This window comes from Larus michahellis, chromosome Z, assembly GCF_964199755.1.
Source record: "Larus michahellis chromosome Z, bLarMic1.1, whole genome shotgun sequence".
Classification (NCBI taxonomy): Eukaryota; Metazoa; Chordata; class Aves; order Charadriiformes; family Laridae; genus Larus; species Larus michahellis.
Genome location: NC_133930.1, coordinates 37,268,691 through 37,294,309, shown reverse-complemented (window position 1 = coordinate 37,294,309; position 25,619 = coordinate 37,268,691). Strand labels below are relative to the sequence as shown.

At 39.4% G+C, this 25,619-nt stretch overlaps 1 protein-coding gene across 6 annotated transcripts in view; it reads left to right on the top strand.

The window, feature by feature from the left end:
* The first annotated feature begins 457 nt into the window (after positions 1-457).
* Positions 458-25,619, top strand: part of SLC24A2 (solute carrier family 24 member 2) — a 108,054-nt gene continuing 82,892 nt past the window's right edge. For 3 of the 6 annotated variants that reach the window (XM_074570169.1, XM_074570170.1, XM_074570167.1), the window contains exons 1-2: positions 479-616; positions 2,489-3,567. In XM_074570169.1, the coding sequence (XP_074426270.1) occupies positions 2,632-3,567 (936 nt within the window). In that variant the 5' untranslated portion in view covers positions 479-616; positions 2,489-2,631. Of the gene's footprint in view, positions 617-695; positions 851-2,488; positions 3,568-25,619 lie in introns of those variants that run through there. The other 3 variants (XM_074570172.1, XM_074570171.1, XM_074570168.1) reach the window with 3 other exon arrangements.

Genomic DNA, 25,619 nt, shown 5'->3' with positions numbered 1-25,619 from the left:
AATGGATCTTTATTGCTCTCTGTGACAACTTTGAAATGTAGTTTGAAGAAATTTCTGTTCATGTGTAAATTGGTGATGATTTATCCCCTCTACAGCAGACATGTTGCCTTCCTTAAAATCAAAACCAAAATGCAATGTCCCTTTCTTTCATTGCCTGATTTCCCTTCAGAAAACATTTGGAATAAAGGCTATTTTGATCAGAAGACCTCTCCTTATAAAAATTATTATCTTTGCGAGAGTTTTATCTCAACTAATCTGCACCAGGTAACGCAAGATAAAGGGGAAAAGAAAAAAAAAAACAAAACAGAAAACCAATAATCCTCACCCCTACCTTGCTTTGCCACGAACCACACTATCGATGCGGCGCCGGCGGGAGCGCGGCGCGGGGGGTGGATGCTGCGGTGGGCAGCGACACCCCCGGCGGCGGCGGGCGGGGGCGGGCCGGCGCCTGCCCCGCCTGCGCGGGGCGGTGCGGGGCGGTGCGGTGCGGATCCCGCGGCCGCTGCAGACGGCGCGGCGAGGCGAGGGCCGGTGGCGGTGGTCACTCGTGCCCGTGGCCCTTCCCCTGCCCCTGGCGAGCGCCCGCGGGCCGGCGCGCAGCACAGCGCGCCTGCGGGTGAGCCTCGCCCGTTCGCGCGGGTGGGGAGGGGTTGGGTGGGCTGCGGCGGTGCGGAGTGTCCCCTCCCCAAGTGCCCGCCCCCATGGGTGGTACCCGGCTGCGGAGGGTGCCCTGATGCCCCGAGCCGTCCGGTCAGCCAGTGTCTGCGCGGCTTTCCGCAGTGGGGGCTGGCGGATTCTGCGGGTCTGGACCCGCTCCCCTTTCGGAGAGGAGAAACGAAAACCCCTAAAAGTTTGTGCCATGCGGAGGGGCGCGGTGCGAAGTTGGGCTGAGTTGGGCTGCGCGGCATGCCGGCGGGGGGACGGGCAGCATGGGGCCGCGCTGCGCTGGGGGGGGACGGACGGGGTCGGTGTCCGGAGGGGTCTGTCTGGGCGCTGCTGTCGGAGTTTCTGGGCAGGGGACAGCCCGGGCTCTTTTCCCACTGGCGTGATTTATACGCGGTGTGGGGCGGTGGTCCCAGCCGCCCCCATACCGCGCACGGCAGCGGTGTGTCCTTACGGCAGCCTGGTGAGCCGTAACTCTCCGGCGGAAAATGAAATATCTCCGCTGTCTTGCGGATGGAGTATGTCTCTATGACATCTTCTCAGGATGGCAGCTGCTCGTAAAAATGAGGAGGCACCGCACGTGACTTAATAACTTTTATGTAAATAGATTCATGTAATAGTTGTAATTCTGTATTTGAGAATACAGAATCAATATTCTACTGATTAACGGATTATTCAGTGTTCAGCTGTTACTACAAACGGCTTGAATAAGTAGTGTTAACAAAGTGGGTTTTGGCTGTAATAATAAGTACTAATCAGTTTTATTTAGAAACTGTTTTATGTTTTGTGTCATGTAAAATGCAACTTAATATGCCAAATGCATACATAACTAATTTCTACATTACATATATTCTTCAAATTCAGTAACCAAAGAGCCTCTTGTTGTATAGTGTTGGGTTGTGGTTTTTTTTCCTGTTTTAAAAATGCTGTTGGTCTAACACACTTAGCTTTGGCATACGTGAATAGTCTTTCTCATACAGTTTAATTTATTACTGCTTTGTTTGTTTCAGGATCAACTCTTGTGTAAATTTAAACTATTTTCTTAAGGATCTCTAAGAGGAGCACTTTTAAAAGATACTTACCACATAGATATTCTTAGTAACTTCCTATGTTTGTGACTGAATGTGTAACATAAACCAAAACAAAACCAGAGGTGAAAGAAAATTTTTGTCTTAGCTAGTCTAAATGACTGTCCTAGGTCTTACCAGAAGCAAGCTGAGTTTTCTGTATAAACTTGAGTCGATTTTGCAGGGGAATTACAGAAACTATGGATGTGTTAGATCTTCGTTTCAGTCCTGTTCCAGTGGCGTAGTGTTTTACCTACTGTTGCTCTATGCATGCGTAACATTTCAATTAATACCACCTCAGCTGCCTAAAGGTCTGATGAGATGTTTGTTAGCACTTTGATTGCTTTTTCATACATTATTGCCCTGCATTTGGGATCTGGATGTTGCGTGATCACGGTGAAAAGTAATCACAGAAGTTAATAATCTTTGGTATATCCATTAAAATAGTTTTTCCTTCATTTTTACGCAACATTTGGAGATCTTTTTTACCTTCCACTAGGATCTGTCGTCAGCAACTGAGGAGAGCAGTGGCTGAGAGGCATAAAATAATCTGAGTATTGATAGGCTGTTACGTGCAGAGTTGCTGCTGAAACAAACATATCGTTGCTGTGTCTGATGGGATGTGACAGGGTTTTATGTTACAGTTGGTAATATTCTGCTTTAAATTCTAAATTTAACACAGTCTGTAAAAAGCTTTTTAGAAGCTTCTAATCACATGCTGTTTCGCTAGTATTAATAATACCTGTTTGTCCTTTTAGGACGAATGAAGAAAATACTTCCTATGAAGAGTACAAGTACTTGATTCGGGGAAAACTCTTAAAGCACTTCTAACTTCAGAGCTGTAGAAAAGTATGAAGGAGCAATCCATCTGACTCCCCCAGCATCTCACACAGAACACAAAATGGCTCTTCAGAAAAAAACTATTGCTGATGTCTTGGAGGAGTGGTGTTTGGAGGAACCACTGTTTGGTTGCCGACGGCACCATAATGTTAGGAAAAAACTGAGACTGATACGAATTATAGGGCTTCTTGTCAGTGTAGTGGCCATTAGTATTTTCTCTCTTTCAATTAGTGCCTTTTTCAAGATGGAACCACATAGCATGGCATTGGCCAGCAGCCTAGATAGCCAAAAGCTGGTGCATGGGCACCAAAGAACTCTGTTGGATTTCACAGAACAGAATGAAAACGGCACTCCAGACCCACACACTTCTATGAAATATGAAGCTGAGCATGACAATGCAACAGATGAACATGCCAAGGGAGAGTACCCCCAGGACCTTTTCTCTCTTGAGGAGAGAAGAAAGGGAGCAGTGATCCTCCACATAATTGGAATGATTTACATGTTCATAGCTTTAGCCATAGTCTGCGATGAGTTCTTTGTTCCTTCCTTGACTGTCATCACTGAAAAACTGAGCATATCTGATGATGTGGCAGGGGCAACCTTCATGGCTGCTGGTGGGTCAGCCCCAGAACTGTTCACTTCTTTAATAGGAGTGTTTATATCCCACAGCAACGTTGGCATTGGTACAATAGTGGGATCTGCCGTGTTCAATATCTTGTTTGTTATTGGAATGTGTGCTTTATTTTCTAGAGAGATCTTGAACCTTACTTGGTGGCCACTCTTTCGAGATGTGTCCTTTTACATCGTTGACTTGATCTTACTAATCATCTTTTTTCTGGATAACTTGATCATGTGGTGGGAAAGCTTAACACTCCTGACAGCATATTTTTGCTATGTGATTTTCATGAAGTTCAATGTTCAAGTAGAAGAATGGGTGAAGAAATTTTTAAACAGGAACAAGGTTGAGAAGGTAACGACTGCAGACGCTGAAGGAAAGGTTGGTCAATTTTTAATTAGCATATATATATAATGATGCCCTTGTAATTGCTGAGCCCTCCTATATCATAAGGATCCTAATATAGTACAGTAAGCAATATAAAAAAGTTCCTGGTTTTGCTAAAAGGTCTGTTTGTTTAATCAATCCAATAGGATTGAAAATATAAAACATGAGGCAGCCTTCTAGTAAATCAATAGCTTTTAACTGCAGAATGATCATAATCTTCCAGAAAGAAAAAAGGGGAAAAAAAAAAAAAGCCAGCAAAAAGACATAAACCTTTACTCAGCATTTTAGCACATTGATGAGGTCTGAGATATAGCTACTATTTTTTCCCTAAGCTTTTGAATTGAGCAGTAACAATATCTGGGGAGGATCTTCTGACAAATTTGGCTTTTTAAAGACTTTTAATGCATTTTCTTTCTCAAAAAAGCAAGTCACTCAGAACAGTATACGAAGGTATTTTTATACATGTTTTTCATCTACTGATTCTGATATACAATATTAACTTCCAGTTGTAATCAGTGGCAATGACAGGAAAAAAATCTCTGGGAAAAACAGTGACCACAATGGCAAAAGGCAGAGGTCCTCTGTTTAAGCAGGGTGATTTCCCAATCACGGTATTTGCAACTAAGCAAACTAATTTTTGGCATGATACCTGACCACAAGTAGAGACGGGAATTTATGCACAGAGTGCCCAGTGGGTCTTCATCAATTACTATCTCTTAAACAGCTCTCTTCTTAAAGCAGGTTATATTTAAGGGACTTACTTACAAAGCTGACGCCGTAAATACTTATGTGTGTAGCAGAATGTTAATTGGGTATTTAATACTGAAATGGAAATGTCTGGTTTTATATGACAATAGGGTTATTATTCATCAGATAAGGTTTTATTATCCAGTAATTATTCAGAGTATCAGGGAACTGTTCAGTGTTTTGTTTCTTTGATTTAACAGCCCTGTATGAGTGGCTCAGAAGAGACACAGTCCACTGGTATAAGTGTACAGGCGTATAAATAGGAGGACAGAGAGATGGAGCACGTATAACTATAGAGAGGGGCAACCTGCCTGTGACTCAGAGCAAACTGATGATTCTACCTATATCCCTAACTTTGAAGACAGATACTGGTATTTTAGCAGTACGGACAGGTGCTTTCAGTTTTAGGACAAGCCACAAAAAAGTCCACCAAAAATAAAACCAGGAAATTCTCAGGTTTTAATTTTTTTTTTTTTAAACGAGTTTAACACCTATACACTTACTTGTAGTTTTATATTTTCCTTTTTGTTCCATTGCTTTTCCAAAGTCAGCATGCTCTTCCTCATCTTTCTCAAAATGCATAATTGTGATTTTATAAGAAAATTAAAAGAAAGGCCAACGCCAACAAAGTATTTGCCCTAATGAATGAAGGGCTGCTTTAACTACTTTAGTTGGTTTCTAAATAATGTAGTATTTCACAGTGCATTGTAAGTACTTTCACAGTTTGTGATAAATGTGTGTAATGATAGGAAGAGACTATGGTATATGAAGCAACCATTTAATGCACCTTCACCTGTCCATAAACTGGATTTGAAGGAGATGTGAATCTGTAACTGGTCTTAAAAGAGTAAACAACATGAAAAGCAACTGCGTTGTGTTGTCCAGGCTATAGAGTGGGGTAGAGTAGCTATATACCATGATAAGTGCTTAATTATTTTCAACTGAATAGAAGAATAAATGATTTGCGAGCCACATTGAACATAATAAATGTTTAAAGTACTCTAGATGGACTTGATTTTGAAAAGATGCCTTTAGGAGCACTTATTTATTGTTTGATATATTGATTACTTTTTCTTGGAGTTTATTCATGTTATAGGTGGACAGAATTCATACAGGGAAGAAAGAATCGGAAAACAGACTACTTTTCCTAAAAACACAAGCTTTGCATCATATGTTTCACGAAGATATTTTTCATTAGTTAACATGAAGTTAATTAAAATGATAAAAATATGTATTCAGAAATCTTTGAAGGGTAAAGAGGGACGAGAGGTGCTCTAATTTTGTTGTAGTTTAGCTAATACGTATATTCTGCTTCCTGGGGAAAACAGCCTCTGAAGGTATCGGCCCATATATTTCTTCTGTGAGCCATGCTGTAAAGACAGATTTTTGAATGTTCAACTAACACTTTGAAATTATAACTCATCATGAATTATTCTACTATTCAGTTGAACAGCATTTAGCAGGATGAATGAACTGATTTTCTGATAGCAAGGATGTCACAGATTACGTTCTTTGGAAAGAATCTCACTGAAGTTATGTCTTCATTTATTTACCATTATTAGAGAATTAGTTTTGTTGCTTTTTACATTTAACAAATAAAACCAGACCTGTGACATGTAGTCCCAAACCTGATAGAAATGCCTAGGATTTTCAGCTTGAAAGTTACTGCCTAAAGCAAAGGCTAAATGTTTTTATAGTCTGAGATCTGGTGCCTAGTAGCGAATGTGATGCATATTGGTGCTTATTTTGTAACCAGTGGGGATTGATGGTTTTGGCTTTTGGTGGCAAAGGATGCTTCATTTGTACAGTGTTAGCGGTTAGCCTAGATTGCTTCCAGTCATCAAGAGAGTATAAATCAAATTAGTATAACAAATGCAGAATTTGCCATCTCAGTTGTTTGTTGTAATGGAAACTTTTTCACTCTTTTTTTTTTTTTTCCCCATTAAGGCAGGGAATTGCTAGGCAGCTCTCTGCGATTGGTCAGTTAGGGTACCTTGAAAGAACTTTATTTCAGGAGCGTATAGAAAATTCTCTTCTCTCCTCTAAGCAACACTCCCTCTGCCTATCTGGTTTTGATTCTACTGTCGCCAAACTGGCAAGTGTTCCGTTAAAAAAACGTGCCTGCCATATTTATCTTTAAGACTTTGTGTTGTAATCTGAAAGCAGCTCAACAAAGTTGAGAGGTCTAAATAAGGCATCATAAAGCTGGATAGTTGAAGGGTTAGGTGGCTTATTAGCAAACAAGTGTCAAAGAGTAAAAATCTGATCAGATGAAAAATGTCTTGAGATACTAAAACGTAAGTTAATGTTAATTTCAGTATTTTTATTATCAGTGATCTTGAAATGTTGTGAAGTTTTACATTCTCAAGAAGGAGAAATTTCCAATGAGAAAAAGGTCTTAGATACGAAAGCTTTTTCTGCTTAGCTGTCATTTGTTCTAGATGTATTTATTGGGTTTCTAGAATACATATGTGTGTCTAGATATCTCTTAGATTCCTTTCTCTCTTCCCCATTTTTAAGAATTAAAGCACTCTTTTGTACTAGAAAACTGTGAATATTCAAACTTAACTACTTTTTCTGATGTCATGTTCTTTAGTGAGCCAGTTACTTGTACAAATGTGAATGCAGACAGAGTAATCAATATGGATTTCATTGTGCTCACAAGCTTTCAAACAAATACAGTCTAGGTTCTTAAAGGGCACAGGTTGAGAAAATCTAGTAACTTGAATTTTGGCAACAATTTGGTGACACGGATGAGAACAGACTACAAGCCTTTTGCATTTAGGGTTCATGGGGTGCACTGGCAAGGTTGTGTTTGAACTATGGATAGTCTTGTGCCCTGTCTCACCCTCAAGGAAGGCTGATGGCAGTCACATGTTGCTGAACTCCAGAGATCCCTGTGACAAGGATGGAAAAAAGGAGTAAAGCTGAAAAAGCAAGACTTCATGAAAAGACAGAACAAAACCCAGATGGCTAAGTTCTACAATGTAGGGTGGCATATGGCATATGCAGACTAAGATGGGTCCCTGACAAGTGACACCAAGCCCTGTGGGCTGCCCTGAATGGGGCCTACAGTGGGTAGTGTGATCCCACCACCAGATACCTCCAAAAGCCCCTTCCAGCCTAACTTATTCTGTGGCGTGATTGTTAGGTTTTATGTTGTTATCCTGCAAAGAATAGATGATTTTTTTTTTTTAGGATGAGGGAGGAAACTTTGATATTGATTCTACAGCTTCCTCAGTTGACAAGATATTTAAAAACAGAAGCTTGAAATTGAATATAACGGACAGGAAGAGGAAAATGGAAAAAGCTGATGTACAAAGTTCTTAAAAATAAGACTTTATTAATCTTCTGCTAAGACTTCAGTCTCTTTTTCATAGTCTGTACTGGTGAAGGCATGTTGAATTTATTAGATCATGGTGAAACATTGTGTGAAATTGCATTTCAGTTCTTAAGTACTTTTTTTTCTTTCATGTATCGTGGAGATCATTGCAGAAATACTTGAATCTGATCGCTCAGTAAATAACTCAAAACAGTTGTGTTTAGCAACTAGGAGAACAGAATGTGGGTGGCACGGGGATATTGTGCAATGACATCTGTTTCACTGACAGTACCATTTTAGATAAATAGCTTATGGTATATACAAGACAGTTACAGTTTTTCTACATTTACAGAGAACTGCATTTGGAAAATGAGCTATTTTTACCAACAAGACATAGTTTGACATTATTTTATTGCCAATTTTGTTGTCTTAAGAAACCTGAATAGCTTGTGTGTGATATTTTAAGATCTATACTGATCTCAGATGTTGCCACATTGTATTTAATGGCAGTATTTGCATTCTAAAGGAAAGGTTGTTAACAGTATTTTTAGGTACTTCTCTACTTGGTGGCTATATTAACACTGCATACATACAGTCACTGGTATAACGTATGACCTAATATGTGTTTGTTTAAGAAAAAAAGCAAATTACCTGTATGTCCACAGGAAAAACTGGAATCTGCATAAGGTCTGAGTTTGCAGTTGGTTTGTACTCCTGAACAGTTCTTTTTGAGGACTTCTTAACGTTGAATCCACAGACCCAGTAACTGTAACTGTATCTCTAGAATAGCCTTTCTTCTCTCATCACCAACAGAAGATATTTTAAAGTGATGTTTTGTAGTCCATACGGAGATCAGAGTCTTATTCTACAGACATTTCACTGTTGTTCTACTTGTGCAAGCATGCGTGTGAATATAGAGTTAAGAGTATCTGGGTCTCGCATGCCAACGTATGCAAGGTGGCTGCATTGCTTTAAGTACATGTTTGGAACATGAGCATCATCACTGTCCTTGTACCATGCACTGTTTTGATAAAAGCCTGGTTTTGTGTTATGTTTTATCTGCTTTTATTATCTCAAAAACTTTCAAGTTATTTCTGTGTTAACTTAATGTTACTCCAGTAGCAGTAACTGTTAGTTAATTTGCCTTGAGTATTTAGCATTGTTGATTCAATTTGGGGGTATTACTGACAACCCGAAGTCTGATACTTTATATATGCAACCATTAGTATAGTGAAATGGATACTATTCTCAGTTTATTTTAGCACCTGTCGGTAATTCATTGACTACAAAGCAATGATTACAGTGGTTTTCACCACTGGAGTCTCTTGGTCTTCTATGTATGTACCCTGGTAATGAGCAGAAAGTGACAGCATGGAAATGCAGTATAGATTAAATGCTCTTAAATCGTGACCATCCACTAAGAGTTATTAGGCAGCCGTTGCTAATTGTGCCAGGAAAAGGAAGGCTAAAACTGTGCCACCTTTAATTAACAGCAAGGGGACAACATATCCATCAATATATTTAAAAATAAAAAGCATATGTAATTAAAAATAAGTCAGATGATACTAGTTAGAGGCTGCACAAAACCAGCTGTGTTGGCAAATGTTCACCATTCTGTATTTCAGAACTCTAGACATGATTAAATTCATTGTGGTAGAAGCTGCGCAGAGAGGAATATGCAGTCCCAAAATCCAGAGACTTTATAAATGTTTTTCCTTCTGTCATCTCAGTCTTGGGTACTTTGATCCAGATCCTCAACACGATGTGGGAGCTACAGGAAACTGGAAGTGGAATTTCAGTCCCCAAATCAGTATACCAGACCTCAGAATACTTGCCTGCATGGAGGTCCTTAAACTCTGAAGGAGCTTCACTTCTAGACATGGAAGATCTTCAGGTGCCATAGTTTTGCTTCCAGACTTGCTCAGAAATGCCAGACCCAGGTGGAGCAGCATCGTACTGCTTTTCCAGCTAACCCATATTCCTCTACTTTTTTGCCCAAGCTAATTCCCCAAGTTTACCTCCCAGATTAATATTTAACAAAATCCAGTGGCTTTTACAAGCTTTCCAGATTCTGATGGTGAGAGTGCTCAACTTTTACGCAATTGTATACGCATCTCCCATGTTCACTGCTCATTTCATGTGGTGCCCCACTCATCATATAAAAGTTTTGGGTGGCAAGGCACAGCTGACTCCCCTACTTTTTCTGGCCTTGTTTTAAAAGGCAATAGTGAGCCCTCCACAGCATGTTTTTAAAGGGTGGCTGTAGGTACCTATCTTTTCTGAAGTGTGGGATGCGGGTGGTAGAAGCTGCCCTGGGCAGTGCTTGTTGCCGTTTGAGGGTGCCGCGGTACCGTGGTGTTTTGGGCACCGCTGGCTTTAGGGTGGCCTTGGCCTTTCTAGGTGGTGACACTCTGTAGGCAGACAGCACTACACCGCCAGGGCCACATGTCAAAACATCCAGTTTGATGAAAGGCCTTCTGTCCTGTTAACTATCTGGGGTTTCGTTGGCTTTATTAGCAGGACCCAGTTTTTCATTGCCAACTGTAGAGGTGAGAAAACAGTCCCTTTTGGGTCCTTTTTCCTTCTGAAATTGTTTCCAAGAACTCAGGCATTTTGCTTTTGTAACTGTAGAATGAGATTATAACCAATTTGAATTTGTTACTGCATAATGGATAGTATGCTCATACTGAAGAAAATCCTTTAACAAAAGTGATGTAGAAGTCGAAAGTGTAATGGTTATGACAGTTCTTAAAAATAAGGTATGTACCCACGCTTGCCTGGTATTTGTTGAAAGCCAGAGTTTTTAATCATAGAAATTAGAGACCTTCTGTGCAGAAAGCTTTTGAAAGGACTAAACCTAAAGTGGATGGTCTGGCTTCCTATTCTCTGTCACTTGTAGTTGGACATGTGTATGTTTTATAAAGGTGGTGTAAGGCAATGTGGAATTTAGATGTTTTTAAAATGCCTTTAACCCTTAGGCAGCAAAAACCATACAAAAACAATGACTGCTTTCAGGCAAACAGCTATCGATACAGTACCGGTATTTAAAATTTAAAATAGCTTCCCTTGGTCCTTTCAACCAAAATTCAAAATCTAATTTTAGTCAGCAAAGCAAAGAAATACGAAGACAAAGGAAGTCTGAAAGTTTGCACTTTAAAAGATGTACGTGGGATGAATGAGAAAAGTGTTTTATACATGAGGTATAGAACAGATGGGAAGATGTATTAGAGATGAGTGTAAGTAAACAGCTGTAATACCTGTAACAATTGATTAAGACTTTTCCTATTTAGCAACATTTTTTGCTGTTTATAAAATGAACTTTAATATAAAGAATGAGACTTCTTAATTTCTCCCCAGCCATCTACGATGTTTTGCCTAACCTGCGAACTGTGACTAGTGTGATGTTGCTAATTCTGTAGAATAACGGATGGTATTTCCTTCCCCTTAACCTAGATTAGCAATATTCCATTGTATTTCAGCCAGCTCTTATTTAAACACCACTTTTTATTATTTATCACATTTTAATGGCTGGTTCCATTAATCTGTGCAGCAGTAAGTCTGCTATTAGCACAAACTGGAGTTTGGAATTCTTTCTTGGCGCTGCCAGATTTTTATAACCTAAAATGACAAGATAAAGGAAAAACAGATAATTGTAATTAATTTATTATGCACAGACCAGTTGTCATGCATCATAAAGTGAGGTACAGGTGGTTTAGAAAAAGAAAGGTGACTGATTTAGTGATTTTTAATCCAAAACCCCTCATTAAATACTTCTCTTGAGAATCACCAACTTCCTTTATCTGTATAAATCAAATATGTTGGTAATACTTAGCTGTGCATTTCAAAATTCTGGAAATCTGTGCTGTCAATGAGAACTCCTTATAGAATGCTCTTGACTCTGTATTGTTCTAACACAGACACAAATGTTTTAACTAATTTTCATACTAAAGTACTGAGAGGATAATCCGGTCTCCATCACACCAGGTGCTCAGCCAACTGTATGAAATCGCAGTTCCTCGCTTCAATAGCTCATGGTGAAAAAATGCCATTCAGAGAGCCTGATAAGAAGAATATGATTAATCATGTTTATAATTTTATGTACATTGATATATGCCTACCCTTCTGTATCGTTAGCATACCATCAGTTTTATCCTCATCATCCGAGCTGTCGCTGGGTTGCTGGTTATTTATTACACATAGATGTCCAGGAGGTAATTTAAAGAAACAGTTTATTTCTCTATGTGATCCAGCAATAGATCTTTGCAAGTATCAGTCAATGATGCATCTAGTGGAAGGCAGCATCTTTTGTATAATAAGACCTAAGTCAAAATAGTAGCAGTGGTGCTCTATTTTGCTTTTTGGGAAAACAAGCAGATGAGATGGTTTGGGTTTAGTTTAGTTGTAAATAATGTGTGTGAAATTCTTGCAATTGTATTGTGAAGCATGGGTCACTCTCACAGGCAAACTGAAAATCCTAAGTTAGAGCAACCCTAGGGCATCCTTTTGGCAAACCAATTACATCTGACAGAAAATATATTGTAGTAAATCACCACATATTTTATTATTTTGCAGGCAATACCTGTAACTGAGGAAGTGCAGTTGCTACTTGATGTCGTTGGTGGTTTTTTGGCTTATGTGTGTTCCTATCTGAAAGGAGGAAATGAAAGAAAGGCAGTCTTGGAAAAACTGCCATTGCATTGCTAGCAGTGGAATTGAGCCTCGTGGCTTGGGAGGATGATGAGGGCTTTAAGTGTTAATCATGTACTTGTCCCTACAGCAGGTGGAGGGTTCAGAGCTCACATTGCCTCCAAAAGCAGCTTTATCTAGCGATGTAACTGCTGCTCTGCCTTACTCAACAGTGGCTCACTTTGGGTAGTTTTACTCTCCCTGTCAGATACAATTTCATCAGGGCAGTTCAAAGAATAGGTGCTGCTCAGTTATGGCATTTTGCACTATTCCATTACTATTCCTCTGTCCTCTGTATCGTTGAAGCTGTATTGATTTACACAAATAGCCATAAATAGCAATGATCTTGGATGACTTCTTTTCAGGTGAGTGTGTGAGAATAGGCTTAAAGGTGTACATGCAATGACATTAACACTGCTATGAAGTGCTACACTTAAGGGATTAATAAGTTGGTGCAAAATAATTTCTTGTTCGAGGAATAAAAAAGGTAGCAGGGAATTTTTACTGCATACTACACTGATAAATTAATCATAAATTTTCCTCGGGAATTAATCCTGCTTTATCACGTCTTAACTGCTTACTGCTGGGATTCTAGTCTAAAGTCAGGGTAATACCAGTGACATTTATTGCATAACCGGCTAGTGTAAACTTTTCACCTTCTCACATTGCTGTAAAACAGCTCTAGCGGATATAGAGCACTAAGGAAAAGGCATGTCCGCTGTCACAGCCTGTGTTTGGTGACCTTCAGGGCATCGTTTGAGGCCTGTCCAGTTATGTAGGCTTTTGACCAAGGGAGGACGCTGAACCTTGCAGGGTTTGTAACACTGGAGGATGAGCACCTTTTTGGGGATTAATCAGATGTTAATTTTGTTGCTTGATTTGTGGCGCAAGCTTTTATCAAATCACTAATTCAAGCTGCAGCAGGGTAGGTTTAGGCTGGACATTAGGAAAAAATTCTTCACAGAAAGAGTGGTTAGACATTGGAATAGGCTGCCCAGGGAGGTGGTGGAGTCACCATCCCTGGATGTGTTTAAGACTCATTTAGATGTGGTGTTAAGGGATATGGTGTAGGGGAGAACTTTGTAGAGTGGAGTTGATGGTTGGACTCGATGATCCCAAGGGTCTTTTCCAACCTAAATGATTCTATGATTCTGTGATTCTAATTAAATCCCTTTTATTTAATAATAATTAAAAATAAATTATTATTTACTATAAACAAGTTATCATTTAGCTAATATTTATGTCAATAATGTGTTTGAGTGGAAAAAATGCAGATTTTGGAACTCCAGAAATTGCTTTGTCCAGGAGTAGTTAGAAATTAAGCTACTTAAAGATTTTTTTAAAGCAGTCATCTGCAGTAATTTGAAAGCATGATGCTGTCTAACAGCGATTTCTTGTTTCTGTGTAATTTTATTGCTATTTAGATGTTCCTGGTTTTCTGCTTTATTCTTAATATTCATTGCATTTATTTGCTACACTTTTGTTTTAATTTAGAATGTTTCTGGGTGGAGGCATATCCTGTTTGAAGGCTTCATCTCGGCTGGATTTTGAAATGTTGCAGTGATAGAAGTAATTATGAAATACTCTGCAAAGTTTGCATTGGTTATCGTTTCCTCTCTGTATTGAAAGACCATGAAAAACAGTTAAGTTCTCCAATTCAGAATGAGTTTTTGACCCATATGTATCTCTGAAGCAAGCAGAGCAATGCGAATTTCTCTCTAGAAGTCACAGACAGAATACCTGAGTCTCGTCTCATTCAAAATCAATGGCAAAATTCCTCTAAATTTTAGTCAGAGGATGATCATTGACTAAATTTTGGAGGAGTATTGCCATTGTTTTTTGTGTTCAGCTTCTGAGATAAAATCTCTACTTGTTGCCACTCAGAATCCTACTCTACACATTATAATTAAATGATTTTTTTAAACTCTTAATTGCCTCGTTCTTAGTCTGTACTGGAACCATTTACCATTTGTGTGTGTGCATACACAAACCTGTGTATACCCTGCACGCATACATACATAATGATGAGTCTAAAAGGTGCCATGTAGGCCATATAAAAGGTCAATGAGATAACAGTGCAGATCCATAGGATGGTAGTTTGCATGCTTCCTACATCATTTCACCCGTCCTCTGTCTAGTAACCCATTTCCATCAGACTTACCCAAATATTTGAAATTTCTAGCAGCACATTTCTCATAGCTTTTTTGCAGATTAGCTGTTCAGAGAAATATGTCTGTGTTTTCTCCTTAAATTTGGACTTCTTCCAAGCAACAAATCACTCCTGCCTGAGGCTGAGGACATGACGTACTGAGCTATTGACATATTTTATTGTACCTTAATATATCATATTAGTAATTCCTGCTATCCTGTGCCTCTACAGGGATAGAAACAGGAGGTCTGCATCATTAGGCAGAGATGATTTCTCGCTTTCCAGTGAGGTAATCAGGACTTGATTCTATCATGGGAATGGCCCAGGGCACTATTCCTTACTACATGACATTTTATACAGAGAAAAGGCCATTTCTTATTCAGAGGAAAGGCCAACAGCTGGAATTAACAGTAACTAAAATTTGTTACATAAGCAAGAAACTGTGCAGTAAGTTGGGACGTGAATTTAAGGTATTACTTTCTTCACTTGAAGTATCTACCCAGAAAGCATAAGTCTTCTTAAGCAAAGGAATAGAAAAGACGCCAGACCCGTTTCCTAATTATTTGCAGATATATTAGTAATTATTTCCAAATATCAATATTGAAAATATTCCAAATATCAATATTGAAAATCAGTATATTAGAATATATTAGTATTGAAATGACTTATTGAATTACTTGGATAACTTCCTTTGTCCATCGTTTGCTTGCAAGCAATTCCATAAGGGTATTTAGAATATAATATATAGGATATATATTTAGCGTCCAAAAAACATGCAACCTCTTCTTTCATATTAAGGGCCATAGGAAATAACTGTTGGTTTATAATCTCTCACGTGGATATGCATGAAGAAATACAAACTCTGATCTTAAAATAATAGCAGTAGGCTCAGTAACACGCATGGCCTGAATTGCAAACTCATGCCTTAGTTTTGGATTTAAGGGTTGAGATGTGGTTCTCTCTTTCAGTTAATCTTCTTAGAAACCCGTGGCTTTCAAGCCTTGTAGAACGTTGTCCAGTGTGCTGTAGGAAGGTTTATTTCTGCTTGCTTGATTGGATTACTGTGTGCAAGAAAAACAATGGTCAGCATATTAACGGCAAAATGGTCTTGAGGCAAGGCAGGATGTGTTGCATCTGGGAGAAAGGTGGTAGATACAGCAATGGTGAGGCTTGGTGGAAACTGGCAAACGCCTCAGATACCATATATGAGGCTCTTATTTAGTGGCATGCTATTTTTGAAGCATCTTGGTAAGCATAATCTCGTTAGCAGTCATTTTTGGCAGAGTTTTAAATGTTAGTGGATTTCCTGCTTAAGAATTCTTCCCATCAACAGCATTATTGTCCTTCCTTGAAAATATGAGGAGAAACAGTAGGGGGAAAAAGTGGAACTGGACTTCAACAAACCTGTAGGTAGAGATTTTTATAATTCCAGGATTATTGTTAATTTTTTTTTGGTGACAGAAAGGACTACACTGAATATAAGGTAGGTTTGAAGTTGATGGCAAGTTTTGCTGTTGATTTTGATCAAAGTGAAATTAAACCCAAAAGTCAGGACATTGAGAATTACGATCGTGCGGCCTCTCTGGTCTCTCTGTGCCACTGTATAATTCCAAGCCTTTGAGCTGCTCTCCTACCATATTAAATCACCCCTAGCAAACAAACAATGCCATTTCTTTTGGTCTTGGAGCAAGGAAAACAGGCTTCATCAGCTTTCTGTGCCCTTGGGACTTCAACTGGAAAAGGGCACTCAGTTTTTCACAGCATGATCTGTTCTGTCCTGTGGGTAGTTTTTGGATTACTGATAAATCTCAAAGCAATTATTATACCGTGGGCCCACAATAGTCTTTTCTCAGACACCTCATCCCTAGAAACCACTGCTGCCTTTGTTGTTTTTAGAGGTCCATGTCTTTAAGGGGAATAGTGGGTATAGGTAAAGTCAGTTAATTACTTTCTGAAATGTAGGAAAAGCTACTGCTCTACAATTAGTTAATTATTACGCATACAGGCACATTTTTGTGAGCGATGCAGTGGAAGAGAATTCTTCTCGATAAATAACCTGGTCCTCCTATGGAAAAATAGTATGCAAAAATGAAAAGGCAGACTAACTAATTTTCAGATTTAGTTGATCTGCATTCAAAATTGTTCAAGACATAGACAATTGCGAAATCCAACTCTTGGCCTCAGGTTCATCTGGCTTAGCTGTGCTGCCAGACCTGTGAATATAATCTCCTCGGGTTACTTCTGTTATCAGTACAGAGAAGTGGGCATTTTTAAAGCGTGACTTGGATCTTTGTTATAAGGATTAATCCTCTCCTGACCTGGAGTTGGGCAAAATTAATCTGGGCCATCACCTACAGCAATAGGCTAGTAAAATCTGAAAAGCTGTCTCTTGTGCTTTTATTGCAATAGCCTGAATACATATCATGGTGTTGCCTTTTCTAACACCTGAAATTGCATCAGGTTGTGGTGGGGGTGACAAACTGATGTCATTTTGCACAGGGTCACCTTCAAGATACAGGTGATTCAAAATAGCTCTCTTTCTCTGCCGGTAAGCAAAATAAGACGCTTATTTAGGTGTTAATCAAGTCTGTGAACATTTCATTTGCTCCCTTAGTATTCAGGTCAGTATGTAGATATCACATGTGGTTCCACAGAGGTGCATGTGGCAAATAACCTATTAAGTGATTCTTACTGTTTTTTACAGAAAAGTCACTTGCACTGCAGCCGCAGACTGTTAACATATATGATTCATAGCAGATTTTTTCTGCATTATCTTATTGAAAAAATGAGGTATAATTTTAGCTTTCAGAGAATTACAGTATTGGTTAAGTAAATAACCCATTATTTAATTAATTAATTAGCTTTTCATTAGCCTTCAATGTGGATGACCGAACATTTAAAATGAATGAATTAAACTGTATATAACTTCTAAAATAACGAGAAAAACCTTGTTAGGTTTTTGCAACTCCAACTTCCAAAGGAAAAATGAGTGGTTGATCAAGAAAATTCAGATTACATTGTTCTTGCTCCATCTGCTTTTCACTGCCTTTGGAAGTTTGTTCTTCACAATTAAATGCTAATTGTTGTTTTCAAATATTTTACAATATAGTGAGGGAATAGAGCCTGCCATGAGGAAGCATATGTGCACACAGTTCCTTAACAAAAGGAAATCATGTTGCAGTCATCACTCATTCAGACTTGTTGGTTGAGTTTGGGCAAGTAATTTCTTTCACTGTGTCTCAGATCCCTCAGACTTGTAAAATCGTGTGCCTGCCTTATTCATTTGTAAATGAAAAACCCTGGATGTCCTTGGGTGTCACCTCATTAAAATAATCAGCGATACAACGTTGATGCGTAGCAACAAGACAGTGTCGTTTCACTCATGAAATGTAGAGCATCGTCTGTTATTCCTATTGCAGTGTGTTCTGACCATTACCCTTTTTTTGACATCATCAACGAACAGTCAAAGTGGCAGTTACGGTGTCGTCTTGTACCAGTATAAGGATAAAAGAATAAGGCATAAGGATAGAAAATTGGTAATGAGAAACAGGTACTTTTAAAAAGGCAAAATTCCTCCCATTAAGGGAGGAATCCCATTAAGGATTTGATGCCATACCTCATTCTTACGTGTGTGTTATTTGGTATTAACCTCAGATTTTCTACCGTACATACTGCTGTCCATTTGCCATGGAAAACATGAAACTTAACCATCTTCCCTTTGCTGGGCACCCTGCTGAGACATGAGTATGTTCTTCCTAAGTGCAGGAGATGGAGTGCAGAGGACCGGCCAATGCCAAGCCTCAGTCAGTGGTCCCTGACCTCTTCTAGGGCCAATTGTTCACTAAGCCTCTTGCAGCAAAGGGAGAATAAGGAAAACCAGCAGGTTTTGGGCAAGGAGTCGTGACTTACCTGTTTTCCTAATATCTTGACATTTCTGTTCTGATGTGTAAGGTTTGCCAGATGCTGTCAGGGGCTGAGATTGTTGTGTCACTGTTTGCCGAAGTGTAGGCCAAGAAACCCTTTCTGGCAGCCTGTGAAAGACCACATAGCAAACTGCTTCCTGATACCAAGAGCAGGAGAAGAATCGGCTCCAAACATCAGGAATTGTGCGTTGCAGTGAGCTGACCAGTTGCATGGGGCTGGCTTTCTGTTTGCAGTAGATGGGTATCACAATTGTTGATTTTAATGTGTTTTGGATAGATTCACTAGAAGAACTTCGTGTATTTGCAGCATACTCTGTGCAGAAAGCGATGACCATTAAGATGCTGCTTGGCAGCAAACATTGTGGAAAAAGAAGCAGGATTTTCTGACTATTCATGACATCGTGTACCTCGCTGACTTTTTGTATTGGAAGGGAGCTACATTGCCCAATATTAACCCACTTAGCAAGGAGAACTTTGCTGGAAATCTAGTTTTTCTAGGCTTGAGAAAAACAGAACTATTACCATAGGATGTGTGCTATGCTGCTTGTGTAAGAAGCTTACTTAAGTTCATGAAGCTACCTGGGATAAATATAAAGCCCAGTGTTGAGCAGAACTGCTCATTTCTGTGAGCAGAAATATATACAGAATTTTTTTTATGTTTATGAATTTTACTTTTGGTAAAATGCAGTACCGTTTCCTGTGAAAAAATCTGCTGCCTTATTCGGTGTACTTCCAAAATATGGTGCTACCATAGACAAAGTTGTATGTCCACTGGGTGAATTTATTCCTCATAAAATGCATAAAAGCTTAAAAAAGAAATGTAGGAGAAATGTTTTCCACATGGTTGAACTGTGTGGGGTGATGGCTGCTGGCAGCGCTCCCCTGGGCCTGTGGTGGCAGTTCTCTTGGTTTTGGTTAGTTCCACTTGGGTACTCTGTGTCCTGGCCAGCATGAACCCTCCAAACTGTAATTTAGGAGGATAAGTTTAACTGAGATCAGAAGGTAAGATAAGATGCAGTACTGACAATTAGGCTCCTTATCAGCAGAAACAGTTGTGTTTCTGATGTTTTCCAATCTTTAGCAAGGTTGCTGTCATCTCCAACGCAGCATGTATGCCAAAGATACACTTGTCATGAAGTAAACTTCTTTTATTAATGCTGCTATCACATAAATCACAGTCAAGATATAGGAGTGACTGTGTTTTGTCAGCTCCAGTCAGCCATGTGTGTTTTGGGACTCTTTGTGACAGTTGGCCATTTCCATCACATACTGGAAAGTTCATGGCCTGATTTTTTTTACTGTTTCACCAGTTATGAGTTTGTTGGAGTATAAGATATAGTTGACAAAAAAAATGTATATAATGGGATATATAGATAGCAAAATAATAATTTACTGAGTCTATTTCTTTGTCCTATGAGTCAGGAAAAAACTGATACGCAGTTTATGTAAGGTTTCAACAAAACCGTATCTGAACAAATTTAAAAGAACCCTACAACCTTAAAGCATTAGCAAGTCTAAATTACTCTTTTAAATTACTCTTCTAACACGCTGTGGAATTAATCATGACTCGCATATCAGTGGATCACAAATTAGTAGCCACAGAAATGAGCAATGGTTTACTGTTATAAAATACATATATCAAGCTGCTCAGGCCATTTTAAGTGTTACGTCAATTAGGAGTCTTGAGGTTAATATTTCTGCTCATGTTGTTAAAAGAAGAGCTGAGGACAATCAAGAGAGAGGTTCAAATGACAGCTCTCACTGTCATATATGCAGTGTTTTGCTGATAGGTGTGCAGATGCATTTTAATCGGGTCCAAGATGCAGCTTGGATACGCTGGCTCTCTGTCAGTGTAATTGAGAGAAGTACATATTTACAGTATGCCTAGGGCATTTAATCTCTGTATAATGGCAGCAGAGGGTTTCTGCTTACCAAAGAGGAGAAATCAGCATAGCCAAATGTGTGTGCATTCCTGCTGTGATGTGTTCCCATTACAGATACATGCTAGTCCTCAAGCAGAGAGAGATGTAAATAACAGAAGAACAGTCCCTTTCCTTTTTTTATGTCTGTGCTTAAATCTGTGAAAGAGCATCCAGTTCTCAGAGGACATCTTCTCTGGAAGAATTTGTTAAGGTTGCAGAGATTAAAACAGAGATGCTACTCATCACACTTGCCCCCAAATAACTCTAGTGCTACAGTAACAGTACTACCAGTTCTTCCACAATTAAAACTTTTTGTGTGTATAAGAGACTGAAATCAGAAAGACAATGTGTGATAGTGCCATCTGGTGACCTTCTTTTGGATTGTGGAGTGAAAACATATGAGTCAACATGAGACATTTCACTTAGAAACATAAAAAGCCTTTAAACTTAATTTTTTAGATGCAAATTTCCTCAAAGTTCACAGTTATAAAGATAGGATATTGTTTCAGCCCATTAGAGGTAGCTGAGGGTACGCTGTTTCAGCATGAGTATAAAATGCTGGAGGCTGTTTGTTTCTCTAGTGATGTTGACATTTGAAAAATAGAACAATTTTTACATATCCTGATAGGCATATGCAGCTTCTCGCTTCAGCTGAGAACTGTGATTACCCAGACGGTTTGATGAGGAAGTCAGATTATTATTAAAACACTGTTTCTCCAGCAAGTGGGATGACACGTCCTCTAAAGGGCCAGCCTGCCTCTGGTTGATGAGGGCTCTTCCGTCACAGCATTCGTGGTGGGGCTTTGACCTCCTGTGGGAGCAGCAGGTTGTCCGTACTGCTGCAAGCCACGGCACGCAGTCGCTTGCTTGATCCTTAGCTAATGGGGCTTAAGATCCTGTTCAACCTCTCAGCTGAAAAGAGCAACAATAAAATATAAATGCAGGCTCCTAGCTTTGCAGATTTGGAAATCTGCTTCTGTGTCCCGGCTGGGCCTACTCAGGGGAAAGACAAGAAACCAGATAACGTATTAACAGCAGTTGAGATAATGAAATGAGATAATGATCATCTTAAACATTTTTTTCTAGATCTGCTTCCCATTTTCTCCACCTAGTTGTCTGTGGGGTTGTTTGGGGGTTTTGGTTTTTGGTGTTTTTTTTTTTTTTTTTGGGGGGGGGGGGGCAGGGGTGGAGATAAGGGGATGCGGTTGTTTTGGTTTGAGACCTAAGTAAGAAAAAACTAGTGCATGTACACTGTAGTTATAATAAAATATAGTATCAGATTTCCCTCCCAATAATTATAGTCACTTATTATAAAAGGCAGCCTTCACCTGACTGTGCAGATAATTAGTTATCCAGACCTTAGGCCAGAAGGTAATAAATGCCGACACAGATCAGCCATCGTGTACATCATGTACAACAAATAAATTGATGTGAAGGCCAGGTGTATGTGGGGTGATTTTCAGTAAGTTATCAGAGTTGCAGATATAAACATAAATATACAAATAAATAAGTATTTTTAACAGGCAAAGTATACTCACAAATAGTATGATTTTAGTTTCTGGCAGTAGTAAAGAAAGTATACTCACAACTAGTATGATTTTAGTTTCTGGCAGTAGTAAAGAGAAATACTGCAAGGTGCACACCTGCAAAAGTGTTTTCCACTTCAGGACTTTAAATTCTGGAAGTCAGATGCCTATGTTATATTTTATGAGGTTGAAAGAAAAGACTATTATAATTTCAGGTTTTAACTTTTTAGCTTTTTTTTTTTTAGCTTTTTTTTTTTTTTTTACTGAAGGAACTTCATTGTATATGTTGTTCCTCTGAGCAGAAAATGTAAGCAAGCTTACTGAAATAAACAGCTTTCATTAAAGTACCTCTAATGAGGTTCTGCATTTAGAATGACATCAGGGTAGAGGCTGACGCTATCTCGGGAGATTGTCCAGTCCCACCCCGCCTCAGGCAGGCTCAGCTACCGCAGGTTGCTCAGGGCCATACCTGGTTGGATTTGGATATCTCCAAGGAGGGAGACTCCACACCGCCCCCGGCAAAGCTGTTCCTCTGCTTGACCACCATCACAGTAAAAAAAAAAAAATACTGTCTTCCAAAGATTAAGAAGAAATGTCTTGTATTTCAGCCTATGCCATTGCTTCCTGCCCTTTCCCTGGGCACTGCTGAGAAGGGTCTGGCCCCTTTATGCCCTCCTGTCAGGTATTTACGCACATACATAAGCGCTCCCTGAGCCTTCTCTCCTCCAGGCTGACCAACCCCAGCTGTCTCTGCTTCTCCTCCTACGATGTGCTCTGGTCTGCAGACTACCCTGAGCACCTGGGATGGTAAACGGGCAATTATTTTTCTTTCCTATGGTCAAATTCAGGAATTGAGCCTCTTTCCTGAGACTGAAAACTGACGGTATTTTAGGTCATTATTTTCATATCTGACTATTAATTTTCTGTGGGTTGTCTGAGATGGCCATTATTTTTATACAGACCTCCCCCCTCACATTTGTTTCATACATGAAATGAAAAGCAAGCAAGAAATTAAATTAAGCTGAGTCACTACACAGTCCCTGCATTAAGGTAGCTAATTGGATATCAGGCAAAATTGTTGTAAGCAAGCCCAGAGTACAGTTTTTAGTCACTTTGCAGTAAGACTGGGCAATGTGTATTTATATGCTGTGTATTGTATTACAGATACTCGTGTCCCAGATCAGGGTTTTAGATTTTGCAGATTAAGTACTTTCTGATGTATTTCAGCTTAAACAACTGTTCAGAAAGGGAAACCTTGCTCTGTGCAGCACTTGGTTTGACGGAATGATACGGAGAATTGCTTTAACAGTGGTCTCCTGGACGATCTGCTGCCTATTTAAGATACCTTACTTAAAACACGTAAAGAAAATGGGCGTATGGAGACGAGATAAAAGAACTCATTAACTGGTGTCCATGAAGAACATGATATAAGGCAAAGGAGAACAACCTGGTAGAGATGGAATGAGAACACGTGGGGAACGGGGCACTTTTTCCTTATGGGGCTAGAAAGTAAAAGGTGTTTGTTGAAAACGTTTGAGATATGCAACTTTTTAATAGCACGAACCCATTCCTGCAGATCAGTTTCACTACCTTGCACGGGACGGCTCCATGGGTTCCTCTTACTGGAGAAACTAAGTAGTGCAGAGCTGCCAGAAAAGATTCAGTCCAGGAGAAAAAAAAGCAAGGTGTCCTAAAGCACCACTAATGCCAAGCCCTGGAGAGTTGGTGTACATTATAGAAATCCTTTAATCTCTCTGATTTCTGTTGGTGCAGGAGCCTGGTATGAAGTATCCCTGACATTATGAAGAAACAAGGTTAACAGGGACAAAACCTACTTTTATTTTCTGTGATTGTATCTAAAACCAGGCAGCCTAGTGTCATTGTTTCTGAAATTTTACTTTCTTAATTGTAGACTGAGTTTTTAAAGACTAGAGACACAAGGGGAAAGTTCTTGAGAAGTTTCAGTAGCCATCACTTACCAGGGCAGGTGCGTCGTCCATCACAGTAGGAGCTTTGTGATCTGTCATCAGAAACAGGCAGCTATGCTTAGTCACCTGTTTTCTGGTAAGAAATTGCTTTTTGCAGTAGACACGTGTAGTTTGGCTCTTGGGAGCAAGATAAAAGTGACGCACCTAAAATTTGCGTCTAAGTGTAAGAAAATTAATTATTCCAATGTGACATAAGGAAATACAGTTTTAATGGTAATAAACTATGAACCATGTGAAAAATATTTATACCAAATGCAAACAGTTACTTTTATTGTAGAATCATACCTTAGTACCTGGCCAGCTATAGGAGAAGATAGATGAAACAATGATATGACTACGTTCCAGGATTACTTAGGCAATTGTTTTTCCCACTCTGAAGTCACATAGAGAAACATACCAATCTCTGAACTTTTGTTCAGGCACAACATAAATAAGATCAAAATGAGTTGTTTGACTGCTTTAGATTGCCATTATGAGCTGGCAACAGTAACTTGTCGCAGTGGAAACCAAACGCCTTCTCTGTGAGCCATCTCTGAAGTATTAACTAGGACTAACTGAATGAATCTGTTTACCAAAGGAGTGACATCTCATCAAGAACTTGACTTCCAAGCAACTCTCAACAGCATTAAAATTCAGTTGTCTCCCCCATATTTTTCTGAAACTTCTAGTAACATAGCCTGTTTCTGAGCAACTGATTTTTTTTTCTCATGAAATGAAAATAAGTTTATTATCACCTTTATTTCACCAGCTGTTTCTTCCTCAACACATTTATCCTATGTGCCTTACAGAATTTTGACATTTTTCCTCTTAGAACGAAAGAACCCTCCCTTATATTTGCCTCCAGTTACTGCAGCATTTTCAATTTGGAGGACGATAAAAATGCATAGGAGGTCACATCTGCTTGCTTACGCTTATAGCAAGGTGAGATTTGTCTGGCATAAGACTCCTCTAGTATGGGTATTGTGATCTGGCTGTGTCTGTAGCCCATGAAGTAAAGTAAATGCATCTGAGACAAAAAAAAAAAAATAAAAAAAAAATCCTGCATTGCACCCAGGAAATGCCTTTTTTTCTCTATTATGTGAAGGGGAAAACTATAGAACTTGATCAGGGTAGACTGCTATATTTAGACAGATGCACCCCATCTCAGTCAGCTGAACAATGTTTTTTTTAAAATTCTTTACTCACTGGAAGGAATGAGGTTTCAGTCAATTTTAGGGCTAATTTCAGACCAAATTTGATAGGTAAACATTTCTGTTTAATTTTTTTTTGTTAGATTTGGTGGCTAAACTGAAATAATCAATTAACTAAACAGGGCTAGCGTCAGCTGCTTTATTCCCAGTTACTGGACTGTGTCTGACAGTCCCTAAACGTGAAGATCTTTTCAAAAGTGATAAATAGCTGACCGGGCATGTGAGACACGAGGTGAGGTGCAGTGGGGTGCTGCAGCCCACCTTTTTGAGGTCTGCTTTGTTCACTACCCCGGCCAGACTCATCACATACGGCAGCACAAACAGTCCTGTGAAGGGTGACCAAGGTTACTAATACGGGATTGACCACTGCCTGGGAGCCTTTAGCTAGCAGCCACAATGGGTAGGTAGGACATGGTTTTCTGCTTAATGCGTGGCAGGTATTAGGAGGGCATTGCCATGAAGCCTTAAATCAGACCGATTTGCAAGAAACTGGCGAATACCTTCAGTATCCAAATCAGATTTACAAGCACTTCAGTTACCACCCCCTTCGTTCCCCAGCAGAAAGCACGTCACCACATCAGGAGGAGTAGAAA